Raw genomic sequence first — 26,636 nt, forward strand, 5'->3', positions numbered from 1 at the left:
TGGACAAGAAGATTTTTAAAGTTTTTCCTTTTGGTTGCCATGGCAACCAGAGTTCTGCATGGAATTCAATTCTTTGAACAATTTTGAAAGGGGACTACCCAAGGATCATTACTGTGAAGTTTGATGTAATTCTGTCCAGTGGTTTTCAAGAAGATTTTTTTAGAAAATGTTGACGGACGTACGACGGACGACATACGACGGACACTGAGCGGTCACAAAAGCTCAATTACTGTTTGGCAAAATTTATACTATTAAAAGTGTTTTTATCATGATGTATGTTTACAACTGCTGAGGACTGCTTACTTGATTTATGACAAAGATTATTACAGCAACAGGAAATCAGGAGACTGCAGGTAAAGTTCGGCCTTCTGCAAGATTTGAACTTGCAACCTTTCAGGTAGGAGTACAGCATGTAACTCTGAACTCTATATCGTAACATCTTCCTTCTACATGAAATTATAGTTCACAAATCCTTGAAGTATACCAAATCTCGAATAATAAAAACAAATCTTTTTCAGCAAATTATCTAGATATTGGAATGAAATATATCTGATATTTTCACACTGAAAATGTTTTAATGTCATATATATTTTTCACTGGTAAGAGACCATAAAATGTATAAATTCATTCAAAACATGAAATAAAAAGAATATTTCGATATATTTTTCCTCTCTTCACACTATATCGTTCAAGACTGCTGTAAAACCACACACATTTATATTTCAAATGTAAGCTATAATTGAAACACTGTAAATAAACTAATAAACTTTGTAAACTTGATCAATCTCAAGATTACAAATGAAATAATAAAAAAGACAATTATTTTTATCTAAATCATACACTGTTTTTCTTTTCCACTTACATTTCCTAACTAGAAATGTGTCCATGGGACACAGATGCCCCCACTACATGACATTAAAATGACAATTTTTTCCCAGGTCAGGGGCCATAACTCCTACAATACTGAATGAATCCGGACATGAAACCCCAGGTGCACAACTGAACATGCTGACCAACATTCCTGTAAACATTGGTGACTCTAGGTCAAATACTTTTGGAGCTACGCGCAACACAACATTAAAATGACCAATTTTTAACTAAGTCAGGGGCCATAACTCCTACACGACTGAATGAATCCGGACGCAAACCCCAGGTGCACAACTGCACATGCTGACCAACATTCCTGTAAACTTTGGTGACTCTATGTCAAATACTTTTGGAGCTACGCGCGACACAACATTAAAATGACCAATTTTTTACTAAGTCAGGGGCCACAACTCCTACATGACTGGATGAATCCGGACACGAAACCCCAGGCGCACAACTACACATGCTGACCAACATTCCTGTAAAGTTTTGTGACTCTATGTCATATATTTTTGGAGCTAGGCGCGACACAACGCTAAAATGACCAATTTTTACAAAGTCAGGGGCCATAACTTCTACATGACTGAATGAATCCGGACGCAAAACCCCAGGTGCACAACTACACATGCTGACCAATATTCCTGTAAAGTTTTGTGGCTCTATGTCAAATACTTTTGGAGCTAGGCGTGACAACATTCTCGGAAGGACGGACAGACGGATGGAAGGACGGACGGACAAGAGCAAATCTATATGCCCCCCCACCCAAAGTGGGGGCATAAAAATGAAATACTGTTTAATGGGTAATGGTCTGGGTTACAAAATCTACTGCCTACTGTCGGATTCACCTATATCATAACATGGTTTGTCATTAATTAATCTATATAGCGATTTCCTATGAGAAAATTTGAATGATGAAATGCATCGCCTAAATTCAACAAGCTGCTACTTCCCTCCCTGAACAATTTTAGAACAGGTGTCTCCAAGTATTGATTAGTCCCAAAGTCACTGTGACCTTGACCTCTACATACTGTCCCCAAAAATACTAGGGTTCACAAGATGACTACATGCAATCATCCTAAAGTTTGATCAATACAGATCAGAAAAGGTTCTCTAGTTATTGACTGGAAACCAAATTGTCTACAGGCAGAGGGCCCAGAGTTTTTTCTAACTGATTTGGGAACATAGCCTATATCCTCAAAATTGGGAATTTTGACGCGTACTGGGAAATATTTAGTCCCATAGCATATAGTAAGGATGTGTTTAAGCACTTTCTCATACACTTGTTTCACATTGTACAACCTCTTTAACATACTTCCATTACAAAATTGTCCATAATTTGGTCAATGTTTGTGCAATTTTGATGAAATTGTTTTTCAGAATGTAGGTTGGGAATTTTTGCAGTCATTTTGGGAAAAATACATAGTTTTTGGCATTGGGAATATAGCCGAATAACGGCTATAAAAACGGCCGAAAAAAAAAACCCTGGAGGCTTAATAATATACCAATTCTTCCTTGAAGGTGTCTTCATGAAAAACATTATATCACTGACATGTGAAAAGTAAAGAAGAAATGTGAACAATTAATATAAACAGCAATAAAAAAAATTGTAATGATTTGAAAGAAAGAATGAATGTATGAATGAATATATTTACTTTTAGAATATTTTCTTTTAATTTTTCTGTTATCTGCCATTTTAAGACACCCCCAACTCACTGAATTTAAATTCCTAGCTCTAGACATGTTTTACTGTAAAGCGCTGTAATAGATAATGGCAACAAATTCAACTGCACTTATGAGAATGGGGAAAATATGTACTGTTACCTCCACAGAAACTAGATGCCCACGGGCAAAGTGTCGAGGCCACCCTTTGACCCATAACTGTGACCTTGACCTTTGACAGAGAGTCCGTCTCATTGAGTTAAACATTCATGCCAAATATAAACAAGATTCCTCAATGCATGTCAAAGTTATGGGCCGGACAAGATCTGACATGACCTTTGACCTCCAACTGTGACCTTGACCTTTGAGATAGGAACCTGTGATTTGCGCATGACACTCCGTCTCACTGAGGTTAACATTCATGCCAAATATAGACAAGATTGCTCAATGCATGTCAAAGTTATGGTCGGACAAACAAATCCGGATGCACGCACGCACGGCAAGACGCACACACGCACATACACCAAACAGCCATTTGGACAACTATGTCTGCGCTTCCACAAGCGGGCTCGACAAAAATTGTATGAGCACCACTAAAAATTTAATATTGCAATAATAAGTTTATAACAGATGTTGCATACTATTTTAGTTAAAGCTAGAATTACCGTAGATATTCAAAAACACTTCAAACTAATGATAATTCCATTAATATCTCCAGCAAGGCAAAAGAGTTTGGGTTATCTTATCATTTGAGGATGTTCAACTTTAAAAATAGGTACAATAGATTTATTTTGAGAAAAAAGGTGGGTCACTCATGACTGTTAAGTATAAAGTACAATGAAGGCGTTATGTAACCTGTGTATGATACATTGTTTCAGCAGCTATACAGTATTACATTTATACAGCAGAACTTGACTTCCAATCACATCTACATCAAAATACAATGTAGAGATAACTGAAAGCCAAAGTCTGCACACGTCAGTATTACTTCAATAAATATTCAACCTTTTGTCATAGTTTGTCAAGCGACAAATCATTACCATTCTAATATGAGCTTCTTACAAAAACTTCATTGCACAAAAACATATTATAAAAAAGCTTTACAAATATAAAATGATATACCGGTAGCTGAAAGCATCTTATTTCTAGTTTCAGGAACTCTCACAGAAATTTAATACTGCTGCAAATTGGCTTCAAATTCAATTCAGGCTATATGAAATAAATGATATCTAAATTTTTTTTTACAATACTTGGATTGCTAACACTGAAGAAAAATTTAATTAGTACAATATCTCAATCTGTAAGTGATCCGTTTTTCTACAAAAAATAAATAGTTTAATACTCATGAAATTCATCAAATGAATATTTAAGTAACAGGCTGTTTACAGGTGTACAAAATATCACAGAATTTACAAATCCTCTTGTTCTCTATTAGCATTTCCTATATCATTCTGGTTTGCCTCATCCATGTTCCGTGAACTTGTGTTTGCCGTGCCGTTCTGATCACCTGGTGGTTTGTACAATACCTCATGACAGAGTGGGCAATTGTCTTGAACATAAAGCCACTTACGTAAACACACACTGTGGTAGTAATGATTACATCGCGTTACACGCGCTGTTTTTAATTCTTGATAACATATAGCACACACATCATTAAATGCTTCAAGTTCCTCTTTAGTAGCTTCTCGCAACGAATTAATTTTATTCACTGCTGTCCGTCGTTTCATGAACACTTTCCAGCCTTCCTTAGCTTGCACGAATATATTGAGGTAAGCATGTACACACATCATCACTGCTCGTATAGCACCTCCAGACTCAAATACCATTATCCAACCACCGTTACAAAACATAAATATTCCAAATAAAAACTCTATAGTGTTTCCGGTTGACTGAATATAATAAATATAATCATCTAATTTTTCCCAAAATGAATCTCTGTAAGAATCTATCATAAATAAGGTATACACCATTAATGAAACAATCACTTTAATTATCACTTCAATACTAAACGCTGTCACTGCCAATAACCAGGGACTTGCGCTGTGGTGTTGCCATAGATACGTCACAAGGCATACTGGATATATCACAAGAAAAGCGCACATTGCGAGCACACGTAAATGTTTCCTAACAGCAGTACTGTGGGATGCACTTAGAGCAAGCAAAACTGGATTAACCATACTGTGAATAAAATGCAAAATAGCTGCTGACAGAAGAGCAAAGTTTCGGTACAAGCGCACTAATCTTTTTACTGGTTCAAGGCCTGTTAAACCAGTCTGTAGTGCTAGCAAAAAAAACAAAATGGCCGATACTGTCCCCATGTTTCTATCTTCCTCAGTATCAGACCCGACACAGAACGCCATAATGAGACCAATATAATGAGCGATATAAGAAACAACACTTGTTGTTCCCAGAAGTGATACAAAAGTCTCACAACTTCTGACCAATAAATTTTGAAAAATTAGTGTAAAATTTTCATGCTTGTATTCTTCAGTAGCATTTTCAAAATGCATTTTTGGAGGTGTGTCATAATAAATAGAACTAATGTAGACTGTTAACTGATAGGATACTCTGGTGATAAAGAAAATTCTTAGAACTTTTGGAACATGCAGTCTCATCCACTGATCCTCAATAAAAGCTTGAATTCCTATTGCACTAACTGTCACTCTCACAATATTATACATCCTCTTACATGAAAAGTACACATTAGATAAAGAATCCAGGATATCATGTGAAATATGCATCACTGGGTAAACAATAGCTATAGCTGGACTCCAGCCTCGGTAGAAACCAATATTCAACAGCCCATCTACAACAATGGGAGATATGAAAGACAGATGTACAGCTGCCTGCATGGCACTCTTTGTAAAGTTACTAAGGCCGTCTGAAGATCTACGTATATCCCATGCCATATAAAATAACCAAGCTAGAAAGAACTGGGCAAAAAAATGTTTGTAGACCACATCTCTTCGTGGGAAGGTCATTCTGTCCTCTTCTACAACATCATCCTCATCTTGCACCTGAAAACAGTGCCAAAATTATTTTATTGTAAGAAAGACGTCAAAATTGACAGACACATATTCCCTGAAAATTCTTCATAGAATTATGATTTAATATCAAAATTACTACTTTTTGCTACTTTAACTGGATGACATAAACACACAAGGTACATCTGTGTGTGATCTTAATCTTAGAAGTAGAGATCTAAGTGTTAGACTAGACATATTTTATTATTGAGGTGAATGTTAGTGCCAAGTTATTTGAATATCCGTCTCTGTATACAAAAAGTTATAGAATGGAAAAGAAAAAAATAGTAATGACCTCTAAGGGTGACCTTGATCTTTCAGCTAGGGGTGTAGGTCTTGCATGCAACATACTGACTAGTTATAGTAAATGTTGTGACAAGGTACTTGAATATATTCATTCTCTCATACAAAAGTTATAGACTGGACTAGAAACATTATGTAAAAGAAATCTTTAACCTCAACATGTGATCTTGATCTTTAAAGTAGTTGTATGGAAAATATTTGTGCAAAGTTATTTGAATATCTATGTGTGCATTAAAAGTTATTTCAAAATCTGACATAGCACAACATTGTGCATTGATGGACAAATGCAAACATGGACAGGAAAAAACTATCTGTCTCCCCCATTTTCAATGGTGGAGGCATAAAAAGATAGATATAACACATTCAGAAATAATAAACAACAAGAGCACCGCCTTGCGGGTGCTGACGCTCATCTGATGTTTTTTGTATAATAGAAATATTGTCCTACCCATGATTTTCTAAGTCTAAAAAGGGCCATCACTCTTGCAAAAAGCAGGATAGAGTTATGTTTCTTGATGTACAGTGTCCACTTATGATGGTGAAAAACTGTTGCAAGTTTTAAAGCAATAGCTTTGATAGTTTATGAGAAAACTTGACTTAAACATAATATTCAACCAAGAAAATGATTTTTCTAAGTCCAAAAGGGGCAATAATTATTGCAAAAAGCAGGATGGAGTTATGTTGCTTGCTGTACAGGGTCAGCTTATGATGGTAAACAAGAGCTGCAAGTTTTAAAGCAATAGCTTTGATAGTTTAAGAGAAAAAGTTGACCTAAACATAAAACTTAACCAAGAAATCTGATATTTTCTAAGTCCAAAAGGGGCCATAAATCTTGAAAAAAGCTGGATGGAGTTATGTTTCTTGCTGTACAGGGTCAGCTTATGATGGTGAACAAGTGTTGCAAGTTTTAAAGCAATAGCTTTGATAGTTTAGGATAAAAGCTGACCTAAACATAAAACTTAACCAAGAAAACTGATTTTCTAAGTCCAAAAGGGGCAATAATTCTTGCAAAAAGCAAGATGGAGTTATGTTTCTTGATGTACAGGGTCAACTTATGATGGTGAACAAGTATTCCAAGTTTCAAAGCAATAGCTTTGATAGTTTAGGAGAAAAGTTGACCTAAACATAAAACTTAACCAAGAAATCTGATATTTTCTAAGTACAAAAGGGGCCATAAATCTTGCAAAAAGCAAGATGGAGTTATGTTTCTTGCTATACAGGGTCAGCTTATGATGGTGAACAAGTATTCCAAGTTTCAAAGCAATAGCTTTGATAGTTTAGGAGAAAAGCTGACCTAAACATAAAACTTAACCAGGCAACGCCGACGCAGACGCCGACGCCGACAACCGCTCAAGTGATGACAATAACTCATCATTTTTTTTCAAAAAATCAGATGAGCTAAAAACTGCATCTAGGATACACGTCCTTCAGATATGGGGTAGAATATTTAATATCAAGTGGTAGAATTAAATATAGAGCAACAACTACAGCTATAGAACTGTATGTAACCCTCGGATACAAAGGGCATTTTCCTCTTATTACAAGCCTCTTTATGTAAATCTCCTGTCCAAAGTTTATCCTACATTACCAGTCAATATTTATCAGTGTGGAAATGTATTTCTGTATTTTCTGATATCATATGACGAATGGCTTGCCTTTGAATAGTCAAAATTATCTATCAATTGACCAGCAAGCCACACAGAACATGTACACAATATTCTTTTTCTTTGACGTACATTGTATTTTATTTTTGCCACTTTCAATGAATTATACAAAGGAGTATACAAAGCAAAGTAATAATGTTATCATTCAAAATTTGAGCCGTGCCATGAGAAAACCAACATAGTGGGTTTGCGACCAGCATGGATCCAGACCAGCCTGCGCATCCGCGCAGTCTGGTCAGGATCCATGCTGTTCGCTTTTAAAGCCTATTGGTATTAGAGATACTGTTAGCGAACAGCATGGATCCTGACCAGACTGCGCGGATGCGCAGGCTGGTCTGGATCCATGCTGGTCGCAAACCCACTATGTTGGTTTTCTCATGGCACGGCTCATATCATGCTTCAACTCTGAAATACAACATCAGATTCATACAGTCCAATGAAATCATTTCATGTTGGTCTTCAAAAACATGTTTTCTCATCCAAATTTCTACAAAACCACTTAAGTGCATGTTTTACCAACAGCTGCGAGGTGCAAGCAACTTACAGTACCAGAAGTCAGTTGTCATACCCTATACCACATAGGCTCCCTTAACATAACATGACTGTGTTATCTGGTTCTAGTTTAGCAGACACAAAACAAGATGACCCTGATTGCCCTAAATTGCTCAACTGTATACATAGACAATAACAGTTTCAGGAACATCCACCTGAATATGTGATTCATTGTTTTGTATAAAATAACCTTATGATTTAGCTTTTATACCAATGTGACCAAATTTCATGTTTGCTTTATGATATGACATAGCAGCTTAGATTTTGACCCAGAGAACACAAGTTTCATTTTGACTTAAATAATATAATGACCAGACCAGACTTAATGTAGACTAGATACAAAATGGGACCTCTAGTTCAAAAGATTTTTCTAGGATATGACCTAGTGACCTACAATCTTACCAAAGATACGTCTATTCAGACATAACTTAGTTTTTATCTGTCCGTTGCTTTGGGTTTAGCACTGTTATTATAATATTTCAGTTGTGTAACTGCAGGAAGTTAGCCCAACTAGTGTTCCTGGGTTTCACACCAGTACTAACCTGTTCTCTGTAAGACACTATCAACATCTTCACATGAAACAGAGGTGAAGAACGATATGACAACAGACATGTGTCTTTTATCAAACCACCAGTAAGAAAATACACCTCAAACAGGCAGGGCCCACTCTGCCATTAGCCATTGTAGCCACTTTGGCTACAATTTTTTCAATTTGGCTAAAAATTTGATGGTCCGTTTTGCAATTTTAAACATATTTTTGTATGATTTTAACAGCTTTTTCTTTAATTGGCTACAGCCAATTATTGGCCAAGCAGGCCTCTGAACAGGGATCAAACTCACAACTCCATGATCTACAGATCTGTTAATATATGCCCAAAGGTATGACCTTTGACCCCCAAGTGTGACCTTGACCTTGTAGCTAGCCATCCAAATGGATACTTATATTATGGCTACCCTTTTGTTCTCTCTATTGTTCTTTCAGCCACTTAGGGGAAAAAATAGCCACATAAGAGTTTACGAAATGAATGACAACAAAGAACAAGAGGGCCATGAAGGCCCTGTATCACTCACCTGACCTATTGACCTAAAGATCATCAAGATTAACATTCTGACCAAGTTTCATTAAGATATGGTCATAAATGTGGCCTCTAAAGTGTTAACTAGCTTTTCCTTTAATTTGACCTGGTGGCCTAGTTTTTGATCCAACATGACCAAGATTCGAACCTGACCTAAAGATCATCAAGATTAACATTCTGACTATGTTTCATGAAGATACAGTCATAAATGTGGCCTCTAGAGTGTTAACAAGCCTTTCCTTTGATCTGACCTAGTGACCTAGTTTTTTACACCACCTGACCCAGATTTTAACCTGACCTATAGATCAAGATAAACATTCTGACCAAGTTTCATTAAGATATGGTCATAAATGTGGCCTCTAGAGTGTTAACTAGCTTTTCCTTTGATTTGACCTGGTGAGGGTCAGACCTAGTTTTTGACCCTACATGACCCAGATTCAAACATGACCTTGACATCATCAAGATTAATATTCTGACTAAGTTTCATGAAGATACAGTCATAAAAGTGGCCTCTACAGTGTTAACAAGCTTTTCTTTTGATTTGACCTGGTGACCTAGTTTCTGTCTCCAGATGACCCAATATCAAACTTGTCCAAGATTTTATTGAGGGTAACATTCTGACCAAGTTTCATTAAGATTGGGCCAAAATTGTGACCTCTATAGAGTGTTAATAGTCAAATCGTTGAGGACAACGGACGGACTACGACGGACAACGGACACAGGGCGATCACAAAAGCTCACCTTGAGCACATTTTGCTCAGATGAGCTAAAAATTACAGTTACCTATTGTTCCTATAGCCATCGAAGTATCCAAATGTTAGCACAGACAGACAGACACCAGGGGTATAACATACATCCCTTAAGGTGTATAACAAGCAGGTGGGCACTGATTTAGCTTTTATATAGAGAAACATTCTGATTAGGCATTATGTAAGAAAGGAAGAAAATATAGCCATCGGAGTTTTCCAAATTTGATCTTGTGACCTAACTTGTGATTCTATGTAACCCAATTTTGAACTTTATTTCATAGACATTCTGATTTGACTTCTTGAAGTTCATGTGGATAATGTTACTTCCAGAGTGCTCATAAAGTTTTCCTATGACTGGATCAAGTGTCTTATATTACTTTTGACCCCAGACAACCAGTTTCAAACATGACCAAGCTGGCATAAAGACAAACACTCTGGCACTGTTTCATAAAGATGATTAGAAAATACAGCCTTTATAATGCTTTTTTTTTTCTATTTTGACCTAGCAGTTTAGCTTTTAACTCAAGATGATACAGTATCAAACTGCCCACGATTTTTCCGAGGTGCATATTCCGACCCTGACTGGACCAAAACTGTGATGACAATGGATGATCATTCACCTAATATTAACAGTTAACCTTGAACCTCCTGTTAAGGTGAGCTAACAAAACTGATCATGTGTATACACCTATTTAATTATTTCTATTAATGGTGTCAAAGATTGAAAGAATATGCTCAGGTAACAGTTTACTCACCTCAATAATGAAGCTATGATTCCACCAGTATGACAAACCCAGCACTACAATGTTTACCACGTAACTGTAGATCCTCAAAAGTTGTCGAATTGACATCACAAACATCACTAATCCAATTAGGAAAACTACAATTAAGAAAACAAAATTACATGCACTTGCTCCTGGTATGCGACACTTTCTAATTCATGTTTGATACATGTATACTGGGCCAAATTGTCAATGATTACATGTAGATTTGACGAATTGCCTAAGCTGTTAACGTAAATCAACTGTGAAATGATATGTGATGATTGACAAAATATACTTGCTCATTGATAATTGTTCAATAAAACTTGTTGCTTATTAATTATCGGCTGATATTTGTCTCTGAAAATGCAAGCCAACACTTCATGAGGGTAACAGAATAAGAATGTTTGAAAGTATAAATCATAAATGTCATCTTTGAACAAAAGAAACGAGAGCTCTTTCACAACATATATTGTATGCATAAATGATATATATCCTGTTACGATTTGATTATTTTAATAAATAGAATAAAGTTAAAACTGTTGTATTAAATAAGGGCTGGGTACCACCTTGAAAAAAATACTGCGGTATATCATGTTTTTTTTCCAATATACCATGGTATACCACCATATTTAACGTAAGACTTACAGCTATGGTAGTGGTCATAAAAATATTGAAAAACTCTCAGAAATACTTAATTTATTATGAGCAACAACAAAGACTAGTTACTTGACTAGAATTAAAGAAAAAAATACGCTGGAATATTAACTTGACTAATGACTAGTTAGATTAATGACTTAGTATTTTTTTCCAGCGTGTATTCATCAGAAGACGACATACTGTCTCTAGGGAAGCACTGGGTCACATGTATATAGGTCGGGCTTGTTTGAAGTTCGATTCGTGCACCCATTTGATAAACCAGTAACATTAACAAATAGTATGAAGGCTTCATCAAATCGTTTTCAAACAAAAAATCATAAATTTCGACTCAACATTTTCCATACTATTTATTTCTTTTTAATACATGCAAATACATACCAGGATATTTTAAACTATCATCATTTAAACAAGAAGTCGGGACTCGCCGAATTTACCAGACTCAAAGTAAAAACAAGTGCACCCAGGACGTCATCCATCTATACGGAACAATCTGGAGGTTTTCGGAGGTTTTGATTGGGGAACACGCGGTCGATTATACATGTTCAATTGCACCATTGGGTGGTTATTTTTGGAAACTAATAATAGTAGCATGGGAATTCCAGAGATATAATCGGAAAATCATGCATGGTGTCAATTGCTGTTACGGACGACTACATTATACATAGACAATGTAAATTAAAAATAAACAGTCGTAGGGATAATGTTGATAAAATACTGGTATTCCCCTATGGTACCATACCACGGGAAGCTGGTACCACAGTTACCGGTAATACCACGCACCTCTATTGTATCTGGTTTTAAATCTTCTTTATCTAGTAAACTAAGGTAAAAAACCATCAAAGTAAGGTAAAAAACCATCAAATTTATAGTATGCGCCACAAAAAATTGTGCCGCGAAAATCTTCCCACTTGAGACTCCAAATATCCCACTTAGAAATCATGAAAACCCCTCTTGAGCGTCAAAAAAGGTTGGGAAGCATGCACACTAGTACAAAAAACAACAAATTATACATTTTTCATACCTAGTGCCATAAACAGAAACCAAGTTATGAACTGTTGCCAGGACATAGCCGGATCATACGGAAACAAAAAGGCCAGGAACGACTTGTTCAAAACACTGTCTAGTAGAAACAGGGGTGGGACGCGTAAAATGACGCTAAGCGCCGTTTCAAGTCTCCCTGGCCAAGACATACTTTAGGACCGTCTTGAAGGAAAGTCGAACTAGAACATTTTTCTTCGGTTTTAACCCTATTTTTAAGATAAACTTTAAAATTTTGACAAATCAGTAAACCGGAAATACTTTCAGGTGAACGTTGATCTTTACAAACTGTAAAAATTGCTGCAGGTGAAAGTTAACTAAATTATAGAGACACCTTTTGGCTAGAAGCTGCTAAATATTTATTTTCTATAACATTCTAAAATTTTCATAATTACGAACTAGGCACAAAAATTGTTTTTCCTATATATACGCGAAATTTTGCACATTTAAAACATTTCCTAGGAAGGAAGTGGCAAGGGTCTGGTAACCAGACCTCTAGACAACACGTTCAGGGCGGGTATAGAATTTTTCTCGTTCTTTTAGATACATGGTAAGTCACAGGAAACAGAAGTATTTATAATTCTTTAATCCTGGGGAAAACACAACGCAAATTCGACAAATAATCAATAGCAGTTTGTACGCCGTAATTGGAAGCTTTAATTCTTTTTCTCGGGACTGATGAATTAAAATAATTAACTTAAAGCCCTGCTCCCGTCCTACCTTTTAACCTTGAATTGTCACTGAAAAAGCATGAAAATCCTGATTATGAACAGTGACGCCTGACAAAATAGAGTCTATTTTATATAAAATTCTATATGAAATACCTGTGGTTTTGTGTGCTAAAGTGTGGCACGTGGCCGTTAACTGTTACCTATTGTAGTTATGGGTTGCATACACGCAAAAGAATTTGAGCAGCCACGGGGCTTTAAGACATGGATTTCGCTCATGAACTGTTCAGTTCGTTTTACCGCTTGAGTAAATAGATAACAGTAAGGCCCGGAGTCTATAGGTCCAGTGTATAAGGTAACTGCTGGTAAAAGTTATGATTGTCATAAAGGTGCCTTTATTCCGTTCATTTTTGTAAATATTTTATGTATAATTAGCTCTCACTCGGGTTCTATACATACAGTATTGAATATGAAATTTTAACAGCGATTTCCGGTAGTCTAGCAGTTCAACTGAGTAGAAGTAATTTAAAGGTATTTCTATTTTTAGCTCTAGCAGCCTCTACAAAGGGCAAAGTGACCCTCTTTTGGTCAGATTTGGAGAGGACCTTGCAATTATCCTACAGATCAAGCTTGATGTAGATACATGATGAGAAGTTGTTTAAAGCTATTTCCATATTTAGCACTAACAGCCCCTAAAAGTGGAAAAGTGCCACCATTTGAAAAAATTTATGAGAGGACCTAATAATGATGTTACAGATCAAGTTTAATGAAGTTCAATCAAGTGGTTCATAAGAAAAATCCATTCAAAGATATTTTTATTTTTTGCTCTAGTGGTCCCTTAAAGGGGCCAATTATCCCCATTTGAAAATTTTGGCAAAGACTTTATGATGATGCTACAGACCAAGTTTTATGAAGAACCATCAAGCATTTCATGAGAAGAAATTGTTTAACCTTTAGCCTACTAAATTTCTAAAATGGACTGGTCCATCATTCAATGTGGAAAATACCATTTATTATTTGAAGGGGTGTTCACTGAAAATATACTGACTGAACAGCAAACAGTGCAGACCATGATAAGACTGCTTGGATGTGCAGGCTGATCTTGGTCTGCACTGGTCGCAAAGGCAGAATCACTTGCCAGCAGCAAACTAAAGGTTAAAGGTCTTACTCATAAATTTAATCTGAAATTTAAGTAAAAAAGGGGCAAAATTTATAAAATATTGATGTGAGAGTTATGGACCTCATGTCATATGATGTGGGTGATGATATCAAATTCATTTGGTAACAACAGAAATATGGTGAAAAAACATAAACAGGAGGGCCATGATGGCCCTAGATCGCACACCCAAGTTACATTCCTTGCATGAACAGTTTTGGTAGATGGTTACGCAAGGAAAATGTCTGTGAAATCATATTGAAATTGTTTTAAAATTGGGCCTGCTGTTTCCGACAAGAACATTTTTAAAGTTTCCAATATATACATATAATGAAAACGTGACAACTCCTCCTGGTAGCTATGTTTTATAACAAATCAAAATAATTTCAACAATCTTGGTAGACAATTTGTGTGAAATTATTTTAAAATCGGCCCAGCAGTTTCACACAAAATTTTTTAAGTTTCTGCTATACATGTATACATATAGAGAAAGTGACCATGCCCTGTGGTGGCCATGTGTTTAAATGAATTGAAACAAGTAAATTCGGTGAATTGGTATTATCCGCCAAAAGGGTTTGTGGTGAGGAATGGCAAAAAAATATATCCGGCAAAAAGTTAAGGATGTTACTAAGAAACAAATAATTTCATTAGTCAAAATCAATTTAACAGAAAATGAATGTTTAAAGTGTACATAATAAATGTATGTTACGTTGATCCTGACTAAAGAAATTATTTTGAATGGAATATGTTTACTGTAATAAGTTAGCTTTTAGAATTAAATGGAGTTATTTGAAATGTGAACTTGAAGTGTAACTAGAACGAAATGTTGTCTTCAAGTAGTTTGGCACCAAGTGTTGCTGTTTAACATGTACATTTGACATAAAAGTACAGATGCCTTAAGAGAGCACAATCAAGTAAGATATCTTGAACATGGCTGGTGGTGGGGTGGGTGTGGTTACAACTTCACATGTTGAAGGCTTGAACATTTTTTAAAAAAAGGAATGGAAAAAAAATAAATATTTTTTTTTTGTTGGAGGGTGGTTGGGGGGTGGGGGAGGGGTGAGGGTACAAAACTTCACATGTTGATTATAAATATTGATGGAAAATTAAAAACTAATAAAACAACTGTTGGGAGTGGGGGAGGGATGCGTGATAGGGGTGGTGGGCATGACTGGGTGGAGGAGTGAGGTGGGGGAACAGTACAACTTTGCATGTTGATAAATATTCATGGAAGGTTTGAAAAAAAATCTAAAATAAGGATGAAAAAAACTTTTTTTTTAGGGGGGGGGGGGGGGGGAGGGGGGGGGGGTGTGGCAAAGGCAAGGGGGTGACCAGGTGTGGGTACACAACTTTATGTTTATAATAAATATTCATGGAAAAGAATGAAAGAAGTTTAATGAAATTCTACCAAATGGTAAGTTTGTTATGTAAAAATATGTGGATTTTTAAACAATTAAAGGGCAATAACTCTGAAGTTACTAAAGAAATCCAGACGAAACTGTGTGTGCATAACCACATTATGGTGATCTAAATTTAATTTAAGTTTCATAGTTCTAGGTCAAATATATAGTTATGAAGCAGAAATAGCCATATTTATAGTACCCTATATAGTTAACACTAGAAGCTTCTAAGGGCCATCCATAAATCTGGTGGTACTTAGGCAATCTGACTGAAACTTGACAGGCCCCATAACCTCATAGTGGTGAACATGTATATGAAGTTTTATTTAAATATTCCCAACCATTTCCTAGATAATGGCTCTGGATGGACGGACAGAAGGATGGACGGACGGAAAGACGGATGGACAACGCCAAAACTATATCCCTCCGACTTCGTCGGGGGATAATAATTTGTATATTCTTGGTAGAGGGTCACAAAAGTATCATCTGTGTAAAATAATTTTAAGATTGGGCCAACAGTTTCACACAAGAAGATTTTCAAGGTTTTGACTATAAATATATTCATATTGAGAAAAGTGACCAGGACTCTGGCAGCCACGTTTTTTGATGAATCAGAATAATTTGACCGATCTTGGTAGAAGCTTCAACCATTTGTGTGAAATTATTTTATCATTGGACCAACAATTTAGATGTTGTTTAAAGATATTTCTATTTTTAGCTTTAGTGGCCCCTATGTGCAACAAAGAAGAACCGTTTGCAAACTTTGGTAGAGGACCACCCAAGGAACAACCAGGCCAAGTTTCATCAAAATCCATCTAGTGGTTTTAGAGATGTCATTTAAATAAATTGCTGACAACGAACAGACAGACAGACAGATGCACACACGCATGCACAAAAGACACAGTGTGATCACAATAACTCACCTTCTAAGTAACAAGACTATCCAACGCTGGACTATTCAACAGCCTTGTTAATTGGATGAATACGAAAGTTGAAAAAGGGGCATAATTTTGTAAAAATGGGAAACAGGGTTATGGAACCTGCACAGTGCTTATCAGCTCATGACAGTGGACAAGTGTGTGAAGTTTCAATCCATTTCAATTAGTGGGTACTGAGATACCAGCTTACATATAAGAATTTAAGCCAAAACTGCTAAGTTGAAAAAGGGGCATAATTTTGTAAAATTGCAAAGTAGAATTATTGAACCTTTGCACTGCATGTCATAATTATCATGACTGAACAAGTGTGTGAAGTTTCAATCCTTTCCCATTAATACATATTGAGATACCAGCTTACATACAAAAACTTAACCAAAAACTGCTACGTCAAAAAAGGGGCATAATTTTGAAAAATATGGAAAGTAGAGTTATGGGACCTGCATAGTGCATGTCAGATCATGACAGTGAACAAGTGTGTGAAGTTTCAATCCATTCCCATTAGTGAGTACTGAAATACCAGCTTACATACAAAACCTTAACCAAAAACTTCTAAGTGAAAAAAGGGTCATAATTTTGAAACAAGAGGGCCATGATGGCCCTATATCGCTCACCTGTTATCATTGCACTTGAGGACAAGTAGGTCCTCAGAAAAAATATCTAAGTCCAAAGGACAGGAATAACAAAGGGAAGAAAATAAACCAAAAATAAAAAAAATAATTCTTACAAGGTACAGATATGTCAAAATACACCTAAAAAGTGGAGGTACCATCCATGTTGTACCACAGAAAAGTGGTCTCGGATTTTCCCTACGGCCAATGATAAAAAAGTTACTATAAATAAGCTATTTATAGTAACGTAAAAGGGAAGTAATTAAAGAAAAAATGATTGTAAGTGAACAAAAGAAGGATCTGCCAAATAAATCTGTTGACATAAATGAAATTTCAGATCAGTATCTTCATTAGTTACGGAGATATACCCATTTTAATATGAAATAAAGGGAGGTAATTTGAAATAAAATCAGTCCATAGTTACCTACCCTCATTGGCTCAGTCCAACTAATGACAATAATGAAATTTCAAATAAGTCCTATAAGTACTTACTGATATAAATCCATTTTGATTACAATCAGGGGAGGTAATCAGATATAAGATAAAATAACTCTGGAACCTACGAATGGATCTGATTTGTTATGGAATCCAAGATTTATTGTTGTTGAAGATATATTGGAAGTTTGTATCAAATAAAACCATAAATGAAATCTCTATATGGCTGCAAAAGCCAAAATAGCCAACTTTGGACCTTTAAGGGGCCATAACTCTGGAACCCATGATGGAATCTGGCCAGTTCAAGAAAGGAACCAAGATCTTATGGTGATACAAGTTTTGTGCAAGTCTGATTAAATTCAAGTCATAAATGAAGCTGCTATTGTGCAGACAAGGTCAAAATAGCTAATTCTTGCCTTTTCAGGGGCTATCACTCTGGAACCCATAATAGAATCTGGCCAGTTCAAGAAAGGAACCAAGATCTTATGGTGATACAAGTTGTGTGCAAGTTTGGTTAAAATAAAATCATAAATGAAGCTGATATTGTGCAGACAAGGTCAAAATAGCTAATTCTGGCCCTTTCAGGGGCCATAACTCTGGAACCCATAATGGAATCTGACCAGTTCAAGAAAGGAACCAAGATCTTATGGTGATACAAGTTGTGTTCCAGTTTGGTAAAAATCAAATCATAAATAAAGCTGCTATTGTGCAGACAAGGTCAAAATAGCTAATTCTGGCCCTTTCAGGGGCCATAACTCTGGAACCCATAATGGGATCTGGCCAGTTCAAGAAAGGAACCGAGATCTTATGGTGATACAAGTTGTGTGCAAGTTTGGTTAAAATAAAATCATAAATGAAACCACTATCGTGCAGACAAGAAATTGTTGACGCACGGACGCACGAGACGGACAGACTGACGATGGACGAAGGGTGATCACAAAAGCTCACCTTGTCACTATGTGACAGGTGAGCTAAAAATGCAAAGTAGAGTTATGGGACCTGCTTAGTGCAAGTCAGATGATGACAGTGAACGAATGTGTGGAGTTTCAATCCATTCCCATTAGTGGGTACTGAGATACCAGCTTACATACCGATATAAATCTGGTATAATAATAATAATAATAATAATACAAAACCTTAACCAAAAATTTCTAAGTCGAAAAAGGGGCATAATTTTGTAAAAAAGCAAAACAGAGTTATGGAACCTGTGCAATGTAAGTCAGTTTATCACAGTAAAAAAGTGTGTGAAGTTTCAATCCATTCCCACAAGTGGTTACTGAGATACCGCTTACATACAAAAACTTAACTAAATCGGGTCGCCAACGCCGACACCGACGCATGGGCGAGTCGAATAGCTCTACTATTCTTTAGTCAAGCTAAAAAGTGGTGATAATTCATGAAATATAGGTGAGAGGTTATGGCCCTTGTGTCATATGATGCGTGTGATGATGTGGAACAATTAAAAAGTTTAAATCAAATCCCTTCTATAATAACATAAATACAAACCTGTCTATAAAATCCACCCTTGGGAGAGTCAAAATGTGGTCTTTATTGGGAGGTGGTCTTTATTCACAGGTTAAAATACACTGTAAATGTTAAAATGGGAAACAAAACATGTGGTCTTTAGAGACAGTGTTCAGAGGTGGTCTTCAACACAGGTTTGACTAGCTGTATAGAGAAAATATATTAAAAATAAACAAAAAGTAAAGGGGCATAATTATACGACCCTGTAAAATTATGGCCCAATTGAAATGCTAAGATTCTTTCCTAAAATTGTTTTACATGGAAATGCTGCTTTTATGCTAAGAAAAGTTATAAAAAGTTTAATAATGATGCATCCACAAGTAAAATCAAAACGAAAATATCAAACCTTTTGGTGCCCAAAATGGATGCATTTTACAGTTGAAAATACTATTCCAAATTGTTTTTGATGTCATGACAAATTCACAAACTAATCCAGACATTTTGAAAATTAAAAGAAAAATATGTTTACAACCCTTGGAGTGATTAAGGAGGTATAAATCAATGGCATTGCCCTGTATTTAAAGAAAAATCAATGGAAACTTTATCATGGATAGGTTGACCAAACTTTTAAAAATTTGGTGTTACACTTTTGATCGTCAACACAGTTTAAACATCAAACTCGTTAGTCATGTTACATCTAAGAACAAACAAGAGAACAATGGGATATATAATCTCTACTGATATATTTATCACAGAAATCAGCTCTGCATGTAATATCAACACACAAATACATTCTTTTAACATTCTGAACAACACTTGATCAGTAAATGAGATGATATATAATGTATCATGGAAAACACTAAAACATAACATTATACAAAACTCATTTATATGGTATGCAAACTTTGGTTTGGCTTAAAAACATACATTCACATGATTTTTTTTTTATTCATTATTTCTAACAACAAAATATCTGGATATAATATAATATACAACTTGTATCTTAATACAATATGTATAAATATGAAATACATTTATTAAATCATATGTAAATAAATAAACGTCAAAGTACACCATGTTACATCATTTCATACACTTATTGAATGACTTCCCTTTCAATAGTCAATACTATCTGCCTCCAGTCCTTCAGTCCAAAGGACCGAGGAGAAAAAGATTTTACTATTGTTGTATTGATAATAGGGAGCCATTCAGTAAGTGTTTACATACATGATATCAGAGAACTAATTTTGATATTTTTTCTTCAAGTTTACGGGATATTCTGATGTTTTTTGTTTAAACCAAAGTCTACTACTGACAACCTTAACATTCAATAGATATTCCAATGGTTTCTGCTTACACCAGTGTCAACTGCTGACGACCTAAATATATACGGGATATTCTGATGTTTTTTGTTTAAACCAGTTAACTGACAACCTTTACGTACATTAGATATTTCAATCGTTTCTGCTTACACCAATGTCAACTGCTGAAAACCTTAAAATACACTGGATATTCCAATGTTTTCTGCTTACACCAATGTTAACTGCTGACAACCTTAAAACTAAGTGGATATTCCGATACCTATTGTTTGCTTACACCAATGTTGACTGCTGACAAATCTTTAATTTAACTGAAACTACCAATAGTTCCTGCTATCACCAATGTTAACTGCTGAAAACCTTTAAATTCATAAACTGTATTTTCGAATTTTTTTCTGCTTACACCAATGTTAATGCATGGTATGGAATCAAAATGAAAAACAAGCTTCCTATTCACTGATTTGAACATTTTTGCTTCTTTGGATAATAATGTTTCATTATAGTCATATATGTAATATTAGATGCACTTATAAGCATTCAACCTCTGTAGAAATATTTTGGAAATACAATGTATTTAAGGAACACCAGCTGTATATCAAGGTATCTTATTTTTTCAGATGGCAATTTAAAAAAAAAAGATAAAAATATCATTAATCATTATAATTTAAGCCCATATTTCAGAGGGTGGTATGAGGTTAGTCATTTTTAATGCATCAGAAATGCTGCAGAGCTTTTTTACATATTTCAAAGTTTATAGAAGTGTGTTTGTAAATACTGAATAGAACTCAATGAATCAATTCTTTTTTCCTTTTTAAAAACAATTACTAAGAAATGAAAACAAGAGCTGTCAGTGGACAGCACGCTCGACTATTCTCAGTGCTTGATAGTATAATATAAGCAATGAGTAAAATTTTAACATTACAATAAGCATATTCTAAGTCAAAAAGGGGTCATAATTCAGTCAAAATGTTTGATAGAGTTGCTTCCTCCTTTTTACAGACTGCGGTCATGATGGTAAACAAGTATGTAAAATATGAAAGCAATATCTCAATGGACTTTGAAAATATTTGGGGTGGTACGCAAACTTTAACATTTATTCTAAGTCGAAAAGGGGCCATAATTCAGTCAAAATGCTTGATAGAGTTGCCTCCTCCTTTTTACAGACTGGGGTCATGATGGTAAACAAGTATGCAAAATATGAAAGCAATATCTCAATTGACTTTGAAATATTTGGGGTGGTACGCAAACTTTAACATTTATTCTAAGTCAAAAAGGGGCCATAATTCAGTCAAAATGCTTGATAGAGTGGCCTCCTCCTTTTTACAGACTGGGGTCATGATGGTAAACAAGTATGAAAAATATCAAAGCAATATCTCAATGGACTTTGAAAATATTTGGGGTGGTACGCAAACTTTAACATTTATTCTAAGTCGAAAAGGGGTCATAATTCAGTCAAAATGCTTGATAGAGTTGTCTGCTCCTGTTTACAGACTTGAGTCATGATGGTAAACAAGTATGCAAAATATGAAAGCAATATCTCAATGGACTTTGAAAATATTTGGGGTGGTACGCAAACTTTAACATTTGTGAGACGCTCACGCTAACGCCGACGCCGGGGCGAGTAGGATAGCTCCCCTATTCTTTGAATAGTCAAGCTAAAAAAATGTCAAATTTATTTGTCTAGCGGTGTGCCCCCATCCCTTTAAGTATACACACAAGTCTAGAGGGTGTCCATTCAAATACAGACATATATCTGGAGGTTTGCTGCTTAAAGAACAGAAATAAATCTTGTGGTGTGCTTCTAGTCTGCATGTGTGCCATTTAATGTACAGACATAAATCCGGAGGCCTGCCCCTTTAAATATAGATATAAATCTGCAGGTGTTCCCCTTTAAGTAAAGATATAAATATGCAGGTTTACCCTTTTAAGCATAGATACCAATCTGGCGGAGTGTCCTTTAATGACAGCCTCAAGTCTGGAAGTAAGCTGTTTAAAATACAGACATAAGTCTGGAGGTGTGAGACATAAATCTTGAGGTGTGCCCCTGTAAGTATGTACAGTAAAAAGAATAAAGAAAGTGCTAAATAAAATAGTGCATAGCTTTGGCAAGGAAACAGGATTATGCATGTATCAAATGACAAATGATTTTATATTGTATAAACAAAAAATTTAAACAATTAACATTCATAAATATTATAATGACAGAAAGGCATAAAAAAATTATGAAACACACAGAACTTCTTTTGATTAACAAGTTGTTACAACTTTACATAATTTTTTATACCATTAATTCATTTATCAATGCAAACATAAACAGGATCTTTCACAGGAAACAGTGCGCTCTACTACAACAATGTATAACCACCCATTGTGCATAAATAGTGTTAAAACATTCTTCTACTATAAATTATTTCTTAAATAACAGAGATAGAGTGAAATTGTCCCAAAACATTAACTAAGTATAAAAGGGACATAATTCATGGAATATTTCCTCAACAGTACTGCACTATCTGTCAAATCATGTGACTAATAATGTGGAACAATTATTTCAAATTTGGATTGAATCCAGGAAGTAATAATTGAGATAAAGCAAAAGTGCATCAAAACCTATATTTTCATAAAAATATTGCTGCCAGAGTTATAGACCTTGTGCAATAAGATGTGGGGGATGATGCGAAACAACTCTTCTAAGTTTGAATCAAATACATTTAGTAACAACAGAGATATGGTGAAAAAAAAACACCATCAAACCCTAAATTGAAAGTCTAATGAGAAAGGGGGCATATAAAGTGAGAGTGCATCAAAATATGATACAAGATATGTCCAGTAAAATTTAGTAGAAACAGATGCTAATTTAGGTTAATTTTTTATATCATTAAAGGTAGGTCTTCTCCTCATCAAAATAAACATATTGTTAAGAAATCTGCTACGTACAAGCATACATCTTAAGGAAATTAACGACTACATTTGTATTGCACAGTAGTGGTTGAAGTATTTCAGCAGTACAGTCATGTAAACTACAGTTCACATTAAAATGTAAATATTACCCTAGAAAGTTTTTTATACAATGGTTAAGAAAGATGAATAACATGTTTGATTTTGAAGACTGAAAATAATTGCAGACAAAATAAAATTGAGCAGTTTTTGGCAATTCTTATTCCCAAGTATATGTGACTCACTAATACAGGAATGTTGAGACATGTACTTCAGTCAGTCAAGAATGAAGCAACTAGTAGTGTTACATTAACCTTTAGCATGCTAGATAAATTGTCGTCTGCTGGAAATGTCGTCTGCTAAAATTGTAAAGTTCATTCAATTTGCTCCAAAATTGGTAGAAATATTGTCAGAGTAGCAAACAGCTTGGAACCTGATCAGACGCCGATTTAATCGGCGTCTGATCTGGTTCCAAGCTGTTTGCAAAGGCTGTTAAATTCGCCTGCAGCAGGCTAAGGGTTAAATATTGTATAAAAAAGATTACTAAAACGTCACATAACAACAGGAGATGACAGAGCAGAGAATATGACTTGATATATATCTTCTTCCTTACTGGTCAAAAATAATCCATTCAAATTTGTGCAACATTATTATTGCATACCAATCTGTCACATTCACACTGCAACTTCCAATTTGTGGAAAGTTTATGTTATAATTTATAAGATCAGGGTTTTGATCTTAATCAAACTGGTTAACAAGGCAGTTGTTAACCAAAAATGAATTACAACAGCAAGGTCACATTTTTTTAACAAAAATGCTAGCATATGGTCAATGTGACAGCATATACAGATAAATAACTTTGAAAGTTATAGGCATAACCTGAGTGAAAAACAACCTTAAATTGGATTTTTACTACTGTTAAGTTGTTAATTCTGGTGGTGGGTATTCTATTGTTTGATTCATGATTTTCTCTGCAGCTATTCTTTGTTCAGCATTCATACGTCTGTACTCCGCTTTGAAAAAACACATAAGAATCAGCAACGAGAATACTGCGACTGAACTGCAGAACAACAGTGGAACTGAAATATAAAATGATAAACAATTAAAAAATTAAGAGGATGCTATCTGCAGGATTTATCTTTTTGACTTTCTTCTCATAATGGATAAAACAAAATTTTCAAAACTAAATATAACTGTATATAATTAAATCTAATCAACATCAAGTAGTACATTAATATCATCATCTATTTAATTATCTGATCATGACAACTCAATCATGTGGACTGACTGGGAAGAAAAGGGGTTTAAATGTTTTTAATCATCACTAATAAAAGTACTCAGCGTGATATGTAGAATGTAGACCAAATATTAACAGGCACTTATATTAATGCAGCTAAATTTTTGTGTGACTCTGATACAACGTAAGCAGACTCTGCATGCATACAGGTGGATTTATGATGATTTGACAAAAGACCATAATAATCTGTCACTGGTTGTAGATGCAGATTGGAATATCCAGTTCGAGGGTAACTGTCTCAGCAGTAATGAGGCTCTGCTGAGTTACTGCTAAAACAGTTACCGGAGAACCGGATATTCCCACCTGCATCTACAACCAGTGCTACATTATTTTTCTTGTATACCATATTTTAGAAATTACAGAAAATATATAGCAAATTGAATTCTTTCTTTGTAGCACCCTTACTCTATAGAAGCATATTTAAACATAGAGCAAGAGATTAACAAGTATAAACAGAAGTGACATCATGATGTTTCAGTGACCAACAACAACAAAGTTCCAGTTTAGTTTTTATCAGTTGTAGTGTAATGTTGTTTTTACCATGAAATTATCTATTTTGAATTGAGAAATATGCTATAAGGAATGGTCAGCAACTATCAAGGTATTTGATTTTTATCGCATTTTTAGTCCTAAGTTGTATTTAACAGTACAAGTCATCTGGCATGAGGGGCTCCAGATCAGTTTCGCCAGTATGGGTAAAATTACAGGAAATGTCAGTCCAGTGTGCAAGAAATATAAACTTGGTAGTGGGCCCTAAGGGCAGTAATTCACAGTGCCAATTAGAAATTATGGAAAATCACTTCTAAACTGGTCTTACCATCAGACAGCTGTAATGGTTCTACAATATATTTGAAAACTTCTCCGAATATAATTGACAACCTCTCCACGTTTATTTGAAAACTTCTCCAAATATAACTGACAACCTCTCCACGTTTATTTGAAAACTTCTCCAAATATAACTGACAACCTCTCCACGTTTATTTGAAAACTTCTCCAAATATAACTGACAACCTCTCCACGTTTATTTGAAAACTTCTCCAAATATAACTGACAACCTCTCCACGTTTATTTGAAAACTTCTCCAAATATAACTGACAACCTCTCCACGTTTATTTGAAAACTTCTCCAAATATAACTGACAACCTCTCCACGTTTATTTGAAACTTCTCCAAATATAACTGACAACCTCTCCACGTTTATTTGAAAACTTCTCCAAATATAACTGACAACCTCTCCACGTTTATTTGAAAACTTCTCCAAATATAACTGACAACCTCTCCACGTTTATTTGAAAACTTCTCCAAATATAACTGACAACCTCTCCACGTTTATTTGAAAACTTCTCCAAATATAACAGACTACTCAACATATGATTGACAACTACTTCAAATACTAGTGACAACTTCTCTACACATAACTGACAACGTCTCAACATAAAACTGACATCTTCTCCAAATATAACTGATACTTTCTCCAAATATTACTGACCTCTCCACATATAATTGTTAACTTCTCCACATACAAGTCAACTGACAACTTCTCTAAATGTAGCTGACAACTTTGCAACACATAGCTGACAACTTCTCCAAATATACATGACAACTTCTCTACATATAAATGACAACTTCTCCATATATGACTGAAAATTTCTCCACATAAGACAGATAGATATGTGGCAAACTTTGACAGCAGAGTCTTTGGTCAAGATTCCTTGAGTGGATTAAATCAGAATTTTATGAGTTTTCTATTTCACAGAATTGTTTCATACTGAGATTGCTGGCATACTGACCTAGTTGACAAATTAATCTGTTAAGATAATTTCAGAAAATAAATCAATTGGATGACCATATCAAACAACCTTAACTCAAGTCTACAGATTTAATATAAAATTACCTGTCCAGTCCTGTGGTTTAAAATCGTTAGCATCAAGATTTTCCTGGCTACATCCTGTACCTTTATCAAGTTCTTCCTGAGATAAATCTTGAGTGATAAACTGCATCAACAGAATGTAAATTATACCCTGTACTTGTCTGAAAAAGAAGAGGTAAATCTTGAGCTATAAACT

The 26,636-nt window shown here is 35.1% G+C and overlaps 2 protein-coding genes across 2 annotated transcripts in view; both read right to left on the bottom strand.

The window, feature by feature from the left end:
- Nucleotides 1–226: 226 nt before the first annotated feature.
- Nucleotides 227–12,638, bottom strand: LOC123546481 (protein TRC8 homolog). The gene is made up of 3 exons (XM_045332780.2): nt 12,336–12,638; nt 10,649–10,773; nt 227–5,543 (listed from the first exon to the last, which is right to left on the bottom strand). Exons 1-3 carry the CDS (start codon nt 12,502–12,504, stop codon nt 3,936–3,938), a joined length of 1,902 nt encoding a protein of 633 aa, XP_045188715.2. The 5' UTR covers nt 12,505–12,638; the 3' UTR covers nt 227–3,935.
- A 7,107-nt stretch (nt 12,639–19,745) lies between these two features.
- LOC123546482 (solute carrier family 49 member A3-like) overlaps nt 19,746–26,636 on the bottom strand; it is a 32,724-nt gene continuing 25,833 nt past the window's right edge. Inside the window, exons 10-11 of the mRNA XM_045332781.2 lie at nt 26,465–26,601; nt 19,746–24,353 (exon numbers count right to left, since the gene is read on the bottom strand). Coding sequence (XP_045188716.2) covers nt 24,193–24,353; nt 26,465–26,601 — 298 coding nt within the window. The 3' untranslated portion in view covers nt 19,746–24,192. The remainder of the gene's footprint in view (nt 24,354–26,464; nt 26,602–26,636) is intronic.

Source organism: Mercenaria mercenaria, chromosome 9 (assembly GCF_021730395.1).
Source record: "Mercenaria mercenaria strain notata chromosome 9, MADL_Memer_1, whole genome shotgun sequence".
Taxonomy (NCBI): Eukaryota; Metazoa; Mollusca; class Bivalvia; order Venerida; family Veneridae; genus Mercenaria; species Mercenaria mercenaria.

What these genes read in the sequence shown, in the direction of transcription:
- LOC123546481 (XM_045332780.2), bottom strand. Translation starts at nt 12,504, where the DNA reads ATGTCTTGGCCAGGGAGACTTGAAACGGCGCTTAGCGTCATTTTACGC. An exon ending in GTTTCTGTTTATGGCACTAG is followed by an intron (nt 10,774 to 12,335) that starts GTATGAAAAATG and finishes TCTTAATTGTAG; the next exon opens with TTTTCCTAATTGGATTAGTG. An exon ending in ATCATAGCTTCATTATTGAG is followed by an intron (nt 5,544 to 10,648) that starts GTGAGTAAACTG and finishes CACTGTTTTCAG; the next exon opens with GTGCAAGATGAGGATGATGT.